The sequence below is a fragment of the Rutilus rutilus genome (assembly GCF_951802725.1).
Source record: "Rutilus rutilus genome assembly, chromosome: 7".
Classification (NCBI taxonomy): Eukaryota; Metazoa; Chordata; class Actinopteri; order Cypriniformes; family Leuciscidae; genus Rutilus; species Rutilus rutilus.
The window spans coordinates 30,636,234-30,653,548 of NC_140221.1; the positions used below are offsets into that span (position 1 = coordinate 30,636,234).

The window sequence follows — 17,315 nt, forward strand, 5'->3', positions numbered from 1 at the left end:
AAATATCCTCTATATAAATGTATAGTGAGCATTACTGCCAATGTTTACTGTTGCTAAAAATCTTTACTCATGTGTCTCAGTGTCTGTATTTGATGTTTAAACTGGAAAACCACTCTAGTTCTGTACCAGTGTGTAAGGAGTAAGTGTACTGATATTCATCTTCTACCATACATTCACAGACCATATGCACTCCGACAGTGATGTTGAGTATCTAAGGGAGAATCGGGCAGCCAGGGGATTTTTCTGCACTCCATTGCATTCTGACCACTGCACAGCTACAGTATATGTCTGACACATAGGCTCACACTCCAGAGGATAATTCTCTTATGAATTATTAATGGCCAAATACTAGGCTGCATAGCATCTCCGGACGAGCAATATTTTTATGCAATATTTAAAAGCAAGTGATGCAGTCTAGAATATCTGTGTTTTGGTGAAGAACCCTGGCAGTGCACAGTTTATTTACACTCTCCAGGCAAGTATTTGGGTACACAGGGAATTTGTCTGGGGTTATTAGATACATTTTCTGTGGATTTGCGATTGCATATTCATACATCATTCCATTTTTTATGCACACACACACACACCTTAAAACCAGTCTCAGATCAGCAGTGCAGTGTACACCATGATACTCTGACAGGCAGTGCTGGCAGCCTGCCTGAGGGTGAGGCAGTATTGAGGAAATACTGGCATAAAATAGTGAGGGAATTCCAAAACACCCACACCCGCAAACGCCCGCTAAAACACCCCCCCCGCTCCTCTGACATCTGCATTGTGTTTATACGGACTGTGTGGTGGTTAAAAGGCTGAGTGGAAAAAGCATCCATTGCTTTGCGGGATATCGATGGACCCGGCGGTCAGGAGCTCGCCAAGAAAAGACGAGCATATTTGTGGTCAGCTCTTACCCTGCCACTGCACTCTCAAAGGTTTGGCTCAGTGTAAGAGGGCAGACATTTTGCAGAGAAGCTGGGAAGGGTTAACATGGGAACAGTCTTTTTCTCGCTTTCGCACATGTGTAACTTCTGCGAGCTGAGGTGTTGTTACATCGATTCCTGTGACACTTTAAGAAGGATCACCCCTTGCTGATGAGAGAAGCAGAGAAGGGGATGGGAAAGGAGGAAAAGAAAATAGGAGGAAGAAAGCTTCAGGATGTGTCAGCAGCCGAACAGTGTACCAGTGGTTTGGTAGAATGAAAAGAATGAGGGAGAGAACAGAGCGGAGAGGAAACATTCTCTTACCGCAAAGAGTAGCATTACACAGGATATGGAAATGTACATTTGTACTTGCAGTTTCACCTACCACACACACACACACACACACACACACACACACACACACACACACACACACACACACACACACACACAGAGGCAAATTCGAAACAGTTGTGCCACTTTTACATGCATTACTACAGCACAAAAACCTGCATTTACTAACCATCTGCAATGTAGTTTAAGCAGGCACTCAATTATAAAATTTTAAGTACATTTTCTTGCATTGTATTAAACTGCATTTAATTTAAAGGAGATGCTTTGTGTATCTATTGTATCTTTTGACCATGGCAGCAGTAAATCATCAAATAGTGATCCAATGATGGAGGATAATATGCATTGTCCTTTGGATTTGATCATTTTCATAATTTCTTTAGTTAACCGGGTGCTAAAACAACTCGCACATGCAAACGGTGCCATCAGACGGTCAATTAATTCAATATGATTGCCACTTTTAAATGCAGTACTGCAGCGCAAAACCCTGTGACTTATTTACTAACCATCTGCAATCTTTTTTTTTTTATGTAAATTTACATGCATTATGCATTTGGCAGATGCTTTTAACCAAAATGACTTGCATTGCATTCAAGTCATTTTATCAGTTCATGCATTCCCTCAAACCCGTGACCTTGCCATTGCTAGCGCAATGCGTTTCTGTTTGAGCCACAGGAATGCATATTTATGTCTTACTATAGATTGACCATTAGTTACTAAAAATCACTATGTGTCTGGTGTACTTAGCTTTTTGCTAAACTACATTTACTTTAAAAGATTGTGTACATTTATGTTGATCATGGCACCAGTTGTTTATAAAATGATGATCAAATAATGGAAAAGAGCGTTATAACTTGGCATAATACAAATGTGCTGTGAATCTCAGCACATTTTCTGCATTTTAAAAACCTGTCTCAGGTATGTGGATTGCAGTGGTGGAGTGTGCAAGTAAACAACGCCACAGCAGACATGGTTCATTATCAGTCAAATCTCCCCACAGAGTTCTGAATATACCAAGCTTTGCTTTCCTTCCAGTTGCCTTTCTTCTCACCTATCGTCATCTTCTCAGTTACAGTATATAGGACGGCCAGCCTCTGTTGCTATGCCTTTATCCTAACCTACTTCTCCTAGCCCTGAAATAGCACCGGGGGTTGCTCAGGTCTATCGTCTCTCTTTTGGGGATTGTAAAATGAGGTCTGTCCTACCACTCAGTGATCCTCTTTTCGTTCTCTCTCCCTAGACGGCCAGACAGTCCTCTGGGTCTATATACGGTGACGCGTCTGTGTGCAAAAATAAGAACAGGGTGTTGTGTGCATTAATGCAGTATCCCCGCCTTAATGAGTTTTAGTGTCTGGATTCTAAGAAAAATGTTTGCCATTGTCAAAGCCTCTGACAGATGAATAGGTGATGTTTGAGTTTCAGGATTTGACCGTATTGGAATTTCAACCGGTGAACCACTTCCTGTTCAAATGAATGGATGGTTTATACATATAGACTGTGTCTCACACACTCAAAAATGTGTTGGCATATCGCCAGTTCATCTCAGAGAAGGTTTTATATCAAAACTCAGACCTCTTGGTCTTACTCTCTACCCAAACAAGCACTTAAACTCACAGGCTGGCTTCCACTTATCAGATCAGATAAATATGGGTCCAAACAAAGTATGTCAAAGATAGCATCACACGATTTGTGTAAATCAAATGCAGGAGCTTCAGCTTCCAGGATCCATTAAACAGCTTCACTTGAACGAACTCCCCTGAGATTTGAAATAGCACTAGACACATTAACAGAACTGATTTGCTCATCCTCATCCACAGAGCTTTCTTCAAACATGCTATTGGTCAGTCCACTGGTCAATGTCCAATGGGTCTCCTGGGGATGTCACTATGATAGCGTTATAGCAAAAAGGAGCATTCATATGCACTGCATCTTACGCAATAGCATCAACATTAGCATATCGCCATTTCACTGCACCAATCAGCTGATAAGATGGAGACCTACATGAACGGGTCAATGTTTAATTAGCATTTGGGATAATGAAACTAGTGTGCTAGAAAACAAAAGACGCTCTTTCTCACACCACAATCTGTTTGCATTGCAGTTTTACTGTGTGATTTGTGAGCAGATGTTCATTTGAATTTGAATTTGAATTAGTGGGTTTAATTTATTTAATTTCTAATCCATGAGTCCATGACTTCATTGATATTAAATGGAATTTGCAAAATGAGCATTAGAGGCTTTTGCATTGATTATTTTTTAAACTAGTGTTAAATAACAATAACTTACATCATACAGAGTATCTACCCTGCGGTATCATTCTATCTATCATCAACACATTATATTTCAAACACACACACACACACACACACACACACACAGTGAACTAGTTATTCTGTTAGAATATTTTTCTGTGGAACTTGTCTATTTAATGCTTTGTGCATTTGAATAGGTGGAGTGTAAAACATACTTTAAATGGGGGCATACCTTATATAAATTCAAAACGTTTCCTTTTTTTCCACTCAGATGTCCCCACACGAATGAAGGTTTGGTCAGGACAAATTTGTCCCTAAACAAAAAACTGCCTCCATAAGTGCATTTAGCTGTTATCAGGTTAAACAAGTTTATTTATTTTAGATGATCAGATTTCTTTATTTAGAAAACTGATTATATCTCAGGAGCCAATCTTATGTGGCTTTATGCTGTAACAGAATTTTACACTCTGTTCAATGGCTGTTGCTCTTCAGAGATGTGTTTTGCATGCAACAGATCAGTCACAACAGGCAGGACAACATTCTTTTGCCTCTTAGTTTCTACTGCGGTTTCTACATTTTAGTAAATCAAAGTGCATTGCAAGTGACCGTATCAGCCAAACCTGACAGATCCTTTCCATGTAAGAAGATTCAGAATGATAAAGTTTTGCTAAGCAAGATTACCGTAAATGTGTGTTCCTTTTTCCATCTTAAACCCTATTCGGATGGGATTAACTTTGCAAGGGTAGATGGAGTAATGCAATTTTACCACAGGACGTCTGTAATAACAATGGCCAATTCGCACGGGATAAGATATCTCAGTAAAACTAGCAGAAGTGGGAGGGGTAACTCGATTTACGCACCGCTGTCACCCTCCTCCTGTCGTCGTGTGTATTACGTTGCTTCCTGATATCACGCGCGCAAACACATGTAACCTATATTTATATATATAAAACAGTTATGTCTGGTCGAACGATGTATTTATTAACTTCAGATTGGATTATGTTGGCAATAGGCACTTACCCAACTAAAAGATGTTTCGTGCCTCTAACAAGAGCTTTTGATCTTCTTTTTGATCTAAATGGTTTGTGGAAAACACTTGAGATTTGCCACAGACTTGTCCCAGCGTCTAGAAACCAACTGAATGCTTTTTCAAGCGCCTCCATACTTGAAAAACTGCGGAAAACTACTTTTAAACAGGAAATGACGTAATATTTACGTAAATTTTTACAGCTGGTCTATTCTCACAGGATTAGTATTACCTGAGGTCATTTTTCCGGACCTTTTTACAGAAGGTAAAAGTCGCCGGAATCTTTACTGACATTGTCCGTAATGATTACTGAGATGGCACATTCGGACAGGACTAAAATCACTGAGAAGCTCTGGTAATAATTACTTTACCCCACCTCTCCTTGTTAAACTAGTCCCGTCCAAATAGGGCTTTAGTCAGTCTGATCTGACCAATTGCCAGCCGACCTTTCCCTCCTCAGTGTGTGCGCCCGTGCCGTGTTACTATGGCAACATCTCAGGGCTGGCGGCATCAAGGCGGACACTAGAAGGTCGATGATTCTACTGGTGCCATTTGGGGCATTTGCATCACCTTGTGTGGCATTGCCTACCGTTTTACAGTATGATGCAAGATGAAGTCAGAGCTGCTGCACCTCAGATGCTTAAAGACAGCTCTCTCTGAAAAGTTTCAAGGTGTTGCCATGTTTTTCCTGAGCAGTGTATCTTTATCTGAGAGCCAGAAGAGAAGATAGAGAGAGAAGAATTTAGGGCAAATCTCACATGGACGGTATCGCCTGCCAAACACAGAACATAATTCACTAATATGACAGTTGCTCTAATAGTTCAGTGTTACGTTGTGCACACACTGACCTACTAGTACCAGTCTCTTCCAGTTACAATTCTTTCCTTTAGGCTATAATGTTAAATAAGGACATACTTCACGAACTGAATCAATCATATTTCCAAACAAGTCATCAGTTTGTATCAGTTGTGCCTGTGGGAGTTTTGGTGGGAAGAGCGTGGTGGTTGAGGTTGTGTCTTTGGCAGGCGTGAGGGTGGGCAGGTGCAGTCTCGGTTGAAAGAGGAGAAACGCAGCACCATCTGGCACAGGGATCCCCCTCCCAGTGGGAGGAGAGGGAGAGACGGAGGGATTGAGGGATGGGGGGCGGAGGAGGAGTTTGACCAAGGTAATTAGTACACCGCCTCAGATTAGACTAATGGAAAGAGGGCGGGACCACCCGCTCCTGAGCATGGAAAAGGACAGTGGAAGCCAACGCCTCCGAATCCAACCTAGGATCACTGGAAAAGCGCGCATCTACCTATATTTGTGCGAAATACCAAAAAAGTGCCTATACATACAATTCCCACTCGAAATTAACACTAGAACCACAACAACTTTTATTACTCTTCACACAAAATATGATTAATAAAACTTATTTTCACACAGTTCCTTGCACAATATGTTATGGACTCAAAATAATTTTACCATAGTGCATGATTTGTAGACTAATACATTTTAATCACATAACCTGATCCAAATCTATGACTTTAGCAAACTGACGTAGCAAACCATAGACTGTAAAAAAGATGGACGACGCACCTTCACTCTCTTCCATTGTAGAAAAGTGAAGCCGCCAATGTCCCAATATGGCGCTGACATATTGTGCCGATTCGGGACCCAAGTCTGCGCAGTAGTGAGCCTGAAGTGGGGCCGCGGTATCCAGGCCCCGCCCACACTCGCACAGAATCGGTTTGTACAGTTTACTGCAGAACAACTCATTATGTTGGTGTGAAATAAACAGCTATGGAAACTTAGAAATTAAAGTTAAAACTCCAATTTCCTCCCGAAAATCCAGAAAAAAGTCAGTTGGTAATTCAGTGACTACTTTGCTCAGAGAAGTTGTCAATCTGAGCTGGCAATCATGACGTCAGATCCCTGTTTTTATAGCATAAAATTATAAAAATGACCTAATATGACCAAAAAAACAAACACGCTTTTAGTGCCAGTCACTGGACGTTTTGGACACTGGAAAGTGTCGCAAAATATGCAAGAAGCAACGCAATATACTTTTGCAGAAATGTTGCCAAAGGGGACATTTTTCCAATGAGCCCAGGCTTCCCATATCTGCTAAATCAAGATGTTTTGCTAGGAAATGAAAAGAAAGATCCATCATGTTTCAAAGTGTGCCAAGTTCATTAGCAGCTTTTTATATAGCAAGACAGGAATTTATTGTTCATAATAGATATAAAAAAAAGAAATGCTGCAAGTCATGGATTTAGGAATCTCAATCATTTAACAACACATTTGCATGTTCGTGGTTATCTTATGTCTATTAATTTAATTCAGTGTTTTTTTATTTTTTTTATGATTTCTTCATTTTAATATTATATTTTTATGATTTCATTCATTATTAGCTGTCCATAAACCCATTAACCCCTGTTATTAAAATTAAAATTAAAATGAGATTTTTTTAAAACATTAACTTTGACTGAGCGTTACATGATGACAAAGGTGATCTAAATCTCAACAACTAATAATTTCAATCAATTCAGTAGTAAAATGTTTTAGAAGATTCATTGTCTTTTGTTTAATCACGTTGCTCTATGGTTTGTTGCTGTAGTTATGTGTGTGTTGGCCAGGAATCTAAAGGACTCTTGATCAGGGCATAGATCCCTTTTTAGTGTAATTGCAGCTCTCGTGTTGCTGCCTTCAAATCATCAGTCTCTCATCTCCACATTCCTTCTTTCTGATCGCTTTAAAGTAAAAAAGAGCTCTTTAAGTGTCTAACTCAGACATATGCTTTGATCTTCCATTTGTGAAAAGCTCACAGCATTCAGACACTTGTAAATGCAGGGTAGGCTGTAAACAGGGTCTGTGACTGACAGCCAATGACATTAGACAAGAGCGATAGAGATCCAACATCCTTGACGTTATCTCTGAAGTTACATCTTTCTAAGTCACTGAACAGTCTTGTACAAACAGAGGCAAAGAGAAAGACATCCGCAATTCACACGCACCCAGATCAAACACCTAATGCTGTAGAAACATCTCTTAATTAACTTCTCAGTGCTGCCTGGCTAATTACGTCATGCTTTTTAAGGTCTTACAAACACAGACACATAACATAGGAGTGGCTGTGAGAAATAAAAATAGCTATTTGTTTCTGTTGTTGCGGTGGCTTTAGTCATCCTCGAGTTTCGTCTCGATCACTTCGCAGTTTCCCGTCGCCACCCGTTTTGACTTGTCACTGGCACGCTGTGGCAAAGATGTACTGAGAAGGAACACTTTGGCAGGTGCAGGCTTGTCCGCACATAGTGACATATGTAACATTCCTGTCACACGAGTCACGGCACCTGCTCGCATTCCAGTGCAGCCAGTGTCTCTTGCCTTACTGTCTGCAACTCAAGGAACATTCACACTCTTTCGTTCTTTTGACATTTTTTATTCTGAGGACATGCCTTTGTTGCACTTCAACAGGACATTTCATTTTTATTTTATATAAGAGCATATTTTATTTATTTTTTAGTCGATATTAGAATATATGTTCGTTTATATATTTCTATTTTATTCGATTTATTAAATTAGATTCAATTATTTATTTGATTTATATTTAATATAATCTTTATCAAATGTCAAAATTAATATCCATTTTTGCATACTGTACATTAATGTTTAGATGCATCTCAGCTGTGTTTTTTTTTTTTCAGTGGTTTATTTTTCATTTATTTAAAATAGCATAGAAGTTTCATTTTGGCTATTTATTGCCACTATTAACTTGAAAAGAATTATCAGCTTATCGTTATGGCCTGTAATATCAGAGCATCCCTAATTTTGATGAAATATTACACCTCAAACAGCCCAGAGTAGAGGTGCGTGTGTTCATCCATAAGCCTATGATTGTTCTGTTTTTGAGGATCACAAGGAAATGTATTGAGAAACACCTGTCAATATTTTTAATTTTTTTAATTGCTTAGCACAAAAGATGTCCGCAAGTTCATTCAGTGATTATTTCTCCGAAAAGAGACTCAAATGCTCTACTCAACTCAAATTTACATCAGAGCACAAATTCTAATCTCTCTCTGTCTCTGTTTTTTAGGTGTCCTCCTTGACATACAGAAACACTTCGGTGTTGGTGACAGCGGAGCAGGCTTGTTGCAAACAGGTTAGTCTCTCATAATCCCATAATTACGTGGTTTTGCAATCATGCAGCGTGAACATGAAGACTCACTGACTTATATCACTGACACGAGGTGTAAGAGAAGACTAAAATCTATTAAGCTCCTTGCAGCCGGAGTGACAGGGATAACAAAGGAGTAAAAAAAAAAAAAAAAACACTATGGATGCGGTGGTCCAGCTACACCTCCTTCCTCACCAAAGCCAGTGTAATTGACTGAGCTTGAAGCACTTGTTTGGGTTTAACAAAGCAGAGGAGTGCCACAGTTGTTTGGATTAGATGGAGACCCACCCGTTATTCAACAGTGCAAGGACATTACATAGATTTTCCAATATTTCTATTTAGGTTAAAGACCAAGTATATGGTTCAGTCAAACTGTTCAGGGGAAGCTGTAAATGTGTGTGTGTTTTTTTAGCCTGGTTGTTACAGGAAACTGTAATAGGACTGCAGTGGATGCCCAACAGTGCAAGTCCACTCTATGGTTCCTTTTAATGGGAGGAAAATACTAGTTTGTTCTGGAAAACACACATAGCTGTTGTTAGCTCAGCGATGCATGCGGTTTTTGCTAACGTTTATAACAGCTAAAATTAAAAAATGACTAATAATCGTCCACTCATTATATGCAGAAGACAGTGATGTGTAGCAAATTATGACATCATTAAAGGTTATTTGTGGTTGGTGAGGAATCAGTGGATTTATACGGAGGGAGGTGAATGAGAGGTTTCAGTGTTCAAACGGCAGGCTTGCGCTTGGTCAGGTGGTGGGGGGGGGGTTTGGAGGCTGTTAGGTTGGGCTTCCTGAACTGGGCTGGGTCCACGTCAAATGGCTTTTGTGAAGGAGAGTCACTGTGTGGAGGTCCTATTGGAGTGCTTAGCGGCTGTCTGAACGCTAGAACACACAAACTATACTCGTGTGCATATTCACGCACATACCAGAGTGTGCACACAGAGACACTGTCAGACACGTCATATGCAGTGGCAAGAATATACAACAAGCACAAATGCTCACACACACACACACGCACACACATTTACAGAGGCTCATTGAGCAGTAGCATAGTCCGGGATGTCTGGGATCCAGATCCAGCTCAATGTTTATCTATTGCCTCCATTCATTTGGTTTAAAAATATTAGAATAACTGGCGCATACAGACCTCAGAACATAAATCTTTCTGTATTTAAGAGTGGGATGTTTTGATTCTGGGTAAAATCATTCTAAAAATCTACACCTCTTAAAACAAGATAAATTTACTTGAGAAGAACGATTACTGGTTTTTGTTTTGCTTTTTTTAACAGAACAAATGAATAATAAATGTCACATATTTTGATTTATATTACTATTTATATACACTACCTTTCAAAAGTTTGGAGCTGTTAAGATTTATCATGTTTTTGAAATAATGGTCACTAGGCCTCATTTCTTTTCTCTATTCAGCTCAATTATATTATATAACGGCCTGCAGAGATTAGTGAGATGTACAATGGAAAACCCTCATTTAAAAGGTAGTAAGAAAGAATTCTGTTTTTGGTTAGCTGACCAATTTAGACTGTACTGTCACTCACTGAAGAAAATGTGTTTTTGATTAGTCTGTAATTGGTTGCAAATAAACATTACAATTCTGCTTGGCTCAGGCTAACCATGAAGTAAACGACTGGTTGGAAACTTTCTATAGGTTGATTCTCAACAGGGAATTGGTGCTTCTTTTCATGCTTTGACAGCATGGCAGCCAATTATTGTTCTATATGCTGCAAGAGGGATGGCACCTCTCATGCTGTGACACTGTCTCAAGATTCTCTCTAACTAGGGGTTAAATTTGTACATTTAAGGGTGGGGAGGCCAAAAAACTCAAACAAAATCAGGACTGGAGCATTGAGAAAATGGAGTGATGAACTATTTTTTTCTGCAAATGTGTTATTTTTTCACAGCACAAGGGTTGCCATCTAGCCATTACTGGTCGAGTTTTCTTATACTGCTTTAGCAGGTTTTTTTGTTAAGCACATACAAATATATGATTGGCTTTGTATTATATAACAAAATATCAAAGCAAACCACATCCTGAACCATATCCTATGCCACCCAGAAAAATATGAGCAGGGAAAAGTCCCTTTGTTAAGCAGTGCATGTGGCCAATGTTTAGATTGTAGAGAAAGTGTCTGTGGTAGGTTTAGTTTGGCCTCTGATCCCAGTCTGACCTCATTCTTCACACAACGCAACGAAATTTCAGATGCTCTGGTCACTGGCTGAGAACCTCAGTGTGAAAAGTTGGTTGAAGGGATGGCGTGAGATCAGCTGGAGTGTGACCTATTGTGATAGGTGTGACCAGTGTGTGTTTATCTCACCTTGATGAAAAAGTGAAAGCTTTTCTTTTTTAGATATATGATTTTTAGATATATTTACTGTGAAACAAGATAATAAGCCTGTTGGTATTTTTTTTTTTTTTTTGTACACTTCTCTTAGAGACATACTCACATCTATTAGTTTGACAGAGGAGCTAGCCTTCCCAAAATCTAGACTATGGCAGTATGTCTTACATAGCATGTGCTATGTAGCTAAGTGCACATAGCATGAAGAGATGTAGAGATTAATGTATTAAGGAATGTCTTGAGAATAGCTGACTAAGGCAGTCTACCATAAAACAGGAGGTGAAATACAGTGACAGTTTGGGAGGAGGAAACTTTTCATAATATAATTAAACTCAAAAGCCAATTCTACGAGAGTCGATCTTTCATGACATTGTGCCATTGTCATAACAAAAGGAAGTAAATATACAGTAAATCAGTGAATGATGGCCTGTGGGAAGACTGGAGTATCCAGTACCAAATGAGGTCATATACCACAAGCCTTAGCTCAACACAGGGTGATTCAGGCCTCATGTATCAATTGATCTATTGTGGTGAGTACCAAATCACTTATTAACAAATCGAGTAGATGAAAGATTCAGTTCCTGAAAACTCCATGCAAAAATATTTCACAGATGTAAAATATTGGTTATATGATACATGTCTGGTTTGTGTCCTTCAAGTGATGCCCTGTTTCATATTTCCAGACAAATGTGTGTCTATACTTCATATTGACACATAGGCCCCTGACATGTAACCTTATCAGGGCAATATTGACTTACCGGGCTTTACACGATGTGCTTTTACCTATGGCTCTCATACCTGTCAATCACCTCCATATCAGCAAAGAAAAACCTTCTAGATCTGATCCCACTCACAGTGCTCTCTCTTCATGTATTTTGCCTTGCTGAATTTTAACCAAAACCTTTATCAGACTAAGAGATATTAATTTCAGATTAGTGGGAAAGAGCAATTATTGTGGACACAAAAAATAATGGATTGTTTGCTAGCCAACATACCTGCTGGCAGTCCTGGATGTCTGCAAGATAGAGGAAATAATGAAGATGGAATGAGGAAAGAAGAGAGGGTTAACTTGGATGTTATTACTGTCCCGAGGGCCTCCTCCTGCTCTTTTGTTTGGTAGGTGACATTGGCATTTTAAGGGTGGGTGCGGGGAATCTGGATGGCCTCTCTGCGTCCAAAAGAGAAATATTTGCTGAAGATGGATGAATGGAGATGAGCTTTACACAGGTGAATGTTAAAATTTCCTGTGGGTTAGTGACGCAGAGGTGGGTGGTCTTCAGTCTAAAACCAGCACTGATGTTTAATGCTTGAAAGGTTTGCACTTGTTTTGAGGGAAATAATAAGAAACAAAATAATAATAAAACAAATGTTTTGAGTCTTGTTTGACAGTGGAAAACGTGCCACCACATTAATCACTTGATTAGGGGTGCATTTCCCAAAAGCATCTTTATCCATCTATTGTCGCAAGTTCCCTCATTATTAACATAGTTGAATGATTTAGCATTTCCCAAGACCATAGTTCCTTCGAACATTCACAAACAACCTCGCATTATTACATAGTTGGAACTGACTGACTGAATTAACCGTATGTATACGGGAGTAAAGTATACGGCAAATACTGCATGCTAACATGATTTAAAAAAATGCCTTCTGTTGTTTATTTAAATTAACTATAAAAATATTAAATACATTAATTGCAATATCAAAAAGATTAATTAGCTGAAGATCTTACTTTACATGCACATGTCATCATTAACAATATATACTGTTGTTGACTATATTGTTGAACTATCGTGGTTCAGACAACAGAGGTGTGACCAAAACAGTCTTGAGTTGTTAGTTTCTACAATGATGATTCGTACTATGGTGGTTAAGCAGTTAAGAGTTACGTCGTTATGTACGGGAATTGCATCCCTGGCTGGTTGCTATGCAGTTACTAAAGGGGTTTAGAGAATATGATTGCACAGTTTGGGGGGGAAATGTAATTGTGAATTGTCTGTTTGTAAAGATTGCGATTTAAAATGCGATAACAAAAGTTTCAGGTTTGCTTTGCTTGTTTGTAGGTTTAATTGCATGCTTTGGCCAAATATTTTGTGATTATATATCAATATGACTATAAAATAATAATAATTAGTAGTAGTAGTAGTAGTAGTAGTAATAGCAGTAGTAAATAAAAAACATACTAAAAACAACTAAAAATTATAATACTCTTTTTACAGTACAATTGTAAAACTACAATTCCAATATTTACGGCTGTCATAATTACTTAATTACCATCAAGCTTAATGTTGGTGAAAAAAAAGCAGGGAGTAATTAAAGCTTCTCTTTTGTTGACAGTAGCAGGTTTATGAGCGCTTCTCATAACAAGTTTGGAAAGATGGTTGACGCATGCTGTGCACAAGTCATATTTCGATTTCTGCTTTATTTTAATTAATCGTGCAGCCCTAGTTCAGAGTGATTGTTAGTGTTTGGCTACAGGCCCAGGTCAAAAGAGCCCAAGTATCAGTGATATGTATCCATATATATATTTTTTCATTCTGTTTTTTTATTTTTTTAAGTCCAGTCTCTTAGGACTGTCATAGCAAACATCTCAACCAGATGCATGAATTGAGGTATCTTGTCCAAACTTTATTATTCAAGGTTATGGGTTTTGAGTATGAGTATGAGCAATAGTAACTAATAATCATTTTCAGGAGAAATATATGATATGATATATTTCATATCTCTGACTATACCGTAGAGACTCTAATTAGACTGTATTGCTCTAAAGGTCAAGAGGTCAGTGCCCTCTGGTCAAAGATGGCAGCTCTTGTCTGCATGCTAGGTGTACGTCTGCCGTTGTCTCCTATCCCATCTGTCACTGCAGGAGCGAACACTGCTTTTGAATCCTGACATGACTCCACTGCGTCCATGTCTCCGTCTAGCCGCTCCGTCTGGGGCATGTGTTGTATATAGCTGCAGTCTGTGGCCAGTCAGTCTGTAAGTGAATGACTGCGGCCCAGGTGCACGACTACATCCACCCAGACAAAGAATGCGCTATATCGAGAAGAAATTTCTGTGTGGACTGGATTGTGACTGTCAGGATATTGGCTTACATAGCCATGAGCCATTAAAAGACATTATTTAAGAAGTGAGATGTTACTACAGGCCTCCTGTAGTACAGCACTTCCACTGTATGTTTACACAGCCACAATTGCCCCCTTCTCAGCTTTCATTTTAATGGTGGATCTTACAGTTTCTGATTTCTTTGGCCTAGACAGTGAGGAGCTACTGTATCTGTGTATCATCAGCTGTTCACACTCAGACCACAGCTGTACTATGATATCCCTCCTTTCTTCGTCTCTCTGTATCATTAGGTTTCTCACAAAACACATTGCTCTGGAGCTGTTTTTGCTGCACTGTCAATCTAACAGGCGTCTAATATTTAAAAAATGAATAAATGGATTCCACAGCAGGAAAGAGACAGTAGGAGATGTGCTTGAAGGAGATGTGCTTAAAGGAGAGGGTTGGAGAGTAAGTGAGAGGAATGGAAATGAAAGAGGAAAGATCCCAGCACCTGCTCATCACTCCCAATGTCAATGGCACAGAAATGTAATGGATTACAGACGTGTCAATGTGAAAACGGAGGGAAAAAATAAAAACCAATTTCTCTCTCCATCAGTTTGGCTCTGACACTGGGTAATGAGCAATCAATGCATCAAATCCACATCTCTGCACATGCTATGAATAGATATGTAGGTCTTACAGCTTGAATCTGCTTTAGATCAGCCGGATGGGTGAATCTCACAAATGTCAGGGCCATATTTCAGCCCAATATATATATATATATATATATACTTATTTGTATGTAATGAAATGTGTGTGTGAATAAGATAAAAGCTGGGAATTTTTAGGCCATGTCTCAAAGGGGACGGGGCTTCATTGATCCCCCTTAAACCCCACCCTGTTCCTCAGCTCACTCTCGCAGAGCTTCATGCCAATCAAAAACCTGCTGCCAATCACAGCAAGCATTAACCACAAAGCCAGTGAGTGGCCCACCTCGTTCATATTAGATTCACAAAGGCATCCTCTCTTACATGTAAAGAGTCTGCTTGAACAGTTTCCCTCTAAAAATGGAGGACAGGAATGGAGAGAGCGTATAAAAGGACAAAAGCTCTTCTGAAGCTCTCTCAGTGTTCAACACACAACAAAGCATTTTTTACAATGACCCAAAATCCCACAGACATTAGAATTAGATTAGGCATTGCACAAACTTTGTGTATTTTCTTACAAAGACATGGAGAAATCAATACAAGGCGAGGGTCTATTCTCTGTCCCCTGTGGACAGAACCACCCATCCACACACAATATAGCTTCATCACTCAAGGTCAAATCATTTATTACAGTACATTCAGAGAGAGAGAACATGGGTGTGATCCTATGATAGATTATATGTGTGTACGTGAGGGTTTGTGCACATTTGGATTTACCAATTGTGAGTAAATTTGTCACATTGGTTTAAACAGCTTTGGCAAGGACCTCAGCATAGACACACACACACACATTTACACACTCTGTCATTTGAATGCTGGCCTATCATTAGATGTACAGCTCTGGGCTGGAGAGGAAAACTCCACACCCACTGAAAAAGCCCATATCCCACGCTTCTCACACACCAGCTCCCAGCTATAACACGGAGTCTAACCAGCCGTAAGCAAGGAAATTACAGGATATTATCTTTTCTTGTCTTAATTCTGCTTTCTAACCAAGGCATTATAAAATACAGTTAAAGCTCCATTTCCCATGTGGTTTACTTTTTTATCCTTAATGTCCATATCGAAGGAATTTCAGTGTCAGGACAAATTTCCTCTGGACTATTGGGAGGTAATTGACTAATTAAGAGTAATGATGCAACCAATTTAGCTACAGTACATTTTCCAAAAGGGTGACAATGGCTCAGCTCTTTTCACAATAATGTAGCTTTTCCAGTAATTTTTCCAGAGTAACAGTGTAGTGTGACAAGTATGATGCTCTATAATATATTTTTGTCACATTATGTTTTGCATGAAGCTTTAGAGCTGAGTGAAGTCAGACAGGATGTCCTGAAATGACCTGTCTCTCGAATAGTTTTGAGAATTCTGATTCATTTTGTTTCGACAGTATGGCTTGTGCAAATAAGTGTTTCGCTGCTTCACGATTCATTTTAGTAAAACAGTTTGTTCAGAGAGTTAATAAAAAACCTTTCAGAAGAAACGATGCATTGCTTCACACGAATTCCATTCGGACTGCTTCATTACAAGTCCTTGCGTGAGATTTTGTCTTTTTGTGGTGAAATACTTAAATGTTGCTGTACGCCACTATGTTTTCATTATACAAATTGGAGTGTTTCTAGTTTTATTTGTTGCATTTAATGAAAACTTGTTTTAATATAAGGAATCAAAAGATGGTTGAACAGAAATAGAAAATAAATCTGTTCAAAATGAACTACAGTACCTCAAATTATGATTATCTGGTAGCTTGGGAAGCTAGCTTCAAAATAGCTTCTCCAGATCAGTTCCTGTGCACTAAACCGATGAGAATTTTGAATATAAATCTTCATCTGGATTCAATTTAAAACCTCCGGTGAACATTTTAAACTAGGCTGTGGTGTTGTTATTCTATGTGTAGAAGGTTGTAAAAAGTCAAACTGTGTTTCTTCAAAGAAAAGTGTGTTTCTGTGCCTGACGTGTGCCTACACATCATGCAAATGTCCAACACATTCTCTCTGCTAACACTATTCATCTGTTAAGTGTTGAGTTGATCTTCCTTTTATCAGTGGCGCTCCTCTTCTGCCTCTCAGATCTGTTGAAAGGCACAAGTGCAGCTGCGAGCTAATAGTGAGTGGTGAAAAGAGTAACAACCTAACACCATTTACCACCACTTCCACATGCGGGCCATACAATCGTAAGGGTTCACCCCAGAACCTTGGCAGAGCTAATAGTGGTGTTTGAAAAAAAAAATGAAAAAAAAAATGTCATTGCAACATTCTGGTAAGCTACAAAGAGTGTGGCCTATTTCAGGGAAGCTTTACCCAACAACTAGGATATAATATGCCAAGAAACATATGTGCGCTCACACACATAAATCAAACACACCCACACCGGTAAGCCAAGACTACTGAAGCCTGAAATGGTCTGCAATGAAGAAAAAGAGGAATGCTGGTGATGTTCAGCGGGTAGGCTGGACTGTGTTTTTGTGTTGTGGTGAAAGCGTCAGCTAAGCCCTTCATTGAGGGGG

The 17,315-nt window shown here is 39.2% G+C and overlaps 1 protein-coding gene across 2 annotated transcripts in view; it reads left to right on the plus strand.

The window, feature by feature from the left end:
* The window catches only part of spns2 (SPNS lysolipid transporter 2, sphingosine-1-phosphate), a 71,206-nt gene that overhangs the window by 11,228 nt on the left and 42,663 nt on the right, over positions 1 to 17,315 (plus strand). For both annotated transcript variants that reach the window (XM_084414746.1, XM_084414747.1), the window contains exon 2: positions 8,620 to 8,685. In XM_084414746.1, coding sequence (XP_084270872.1) covers positions 8,620 to 8,685 — 66 coding nt within the window. The remainder of the gene's footprint in view (positions 1 to 8,619; positions 8,686 to 17,315) is intronic.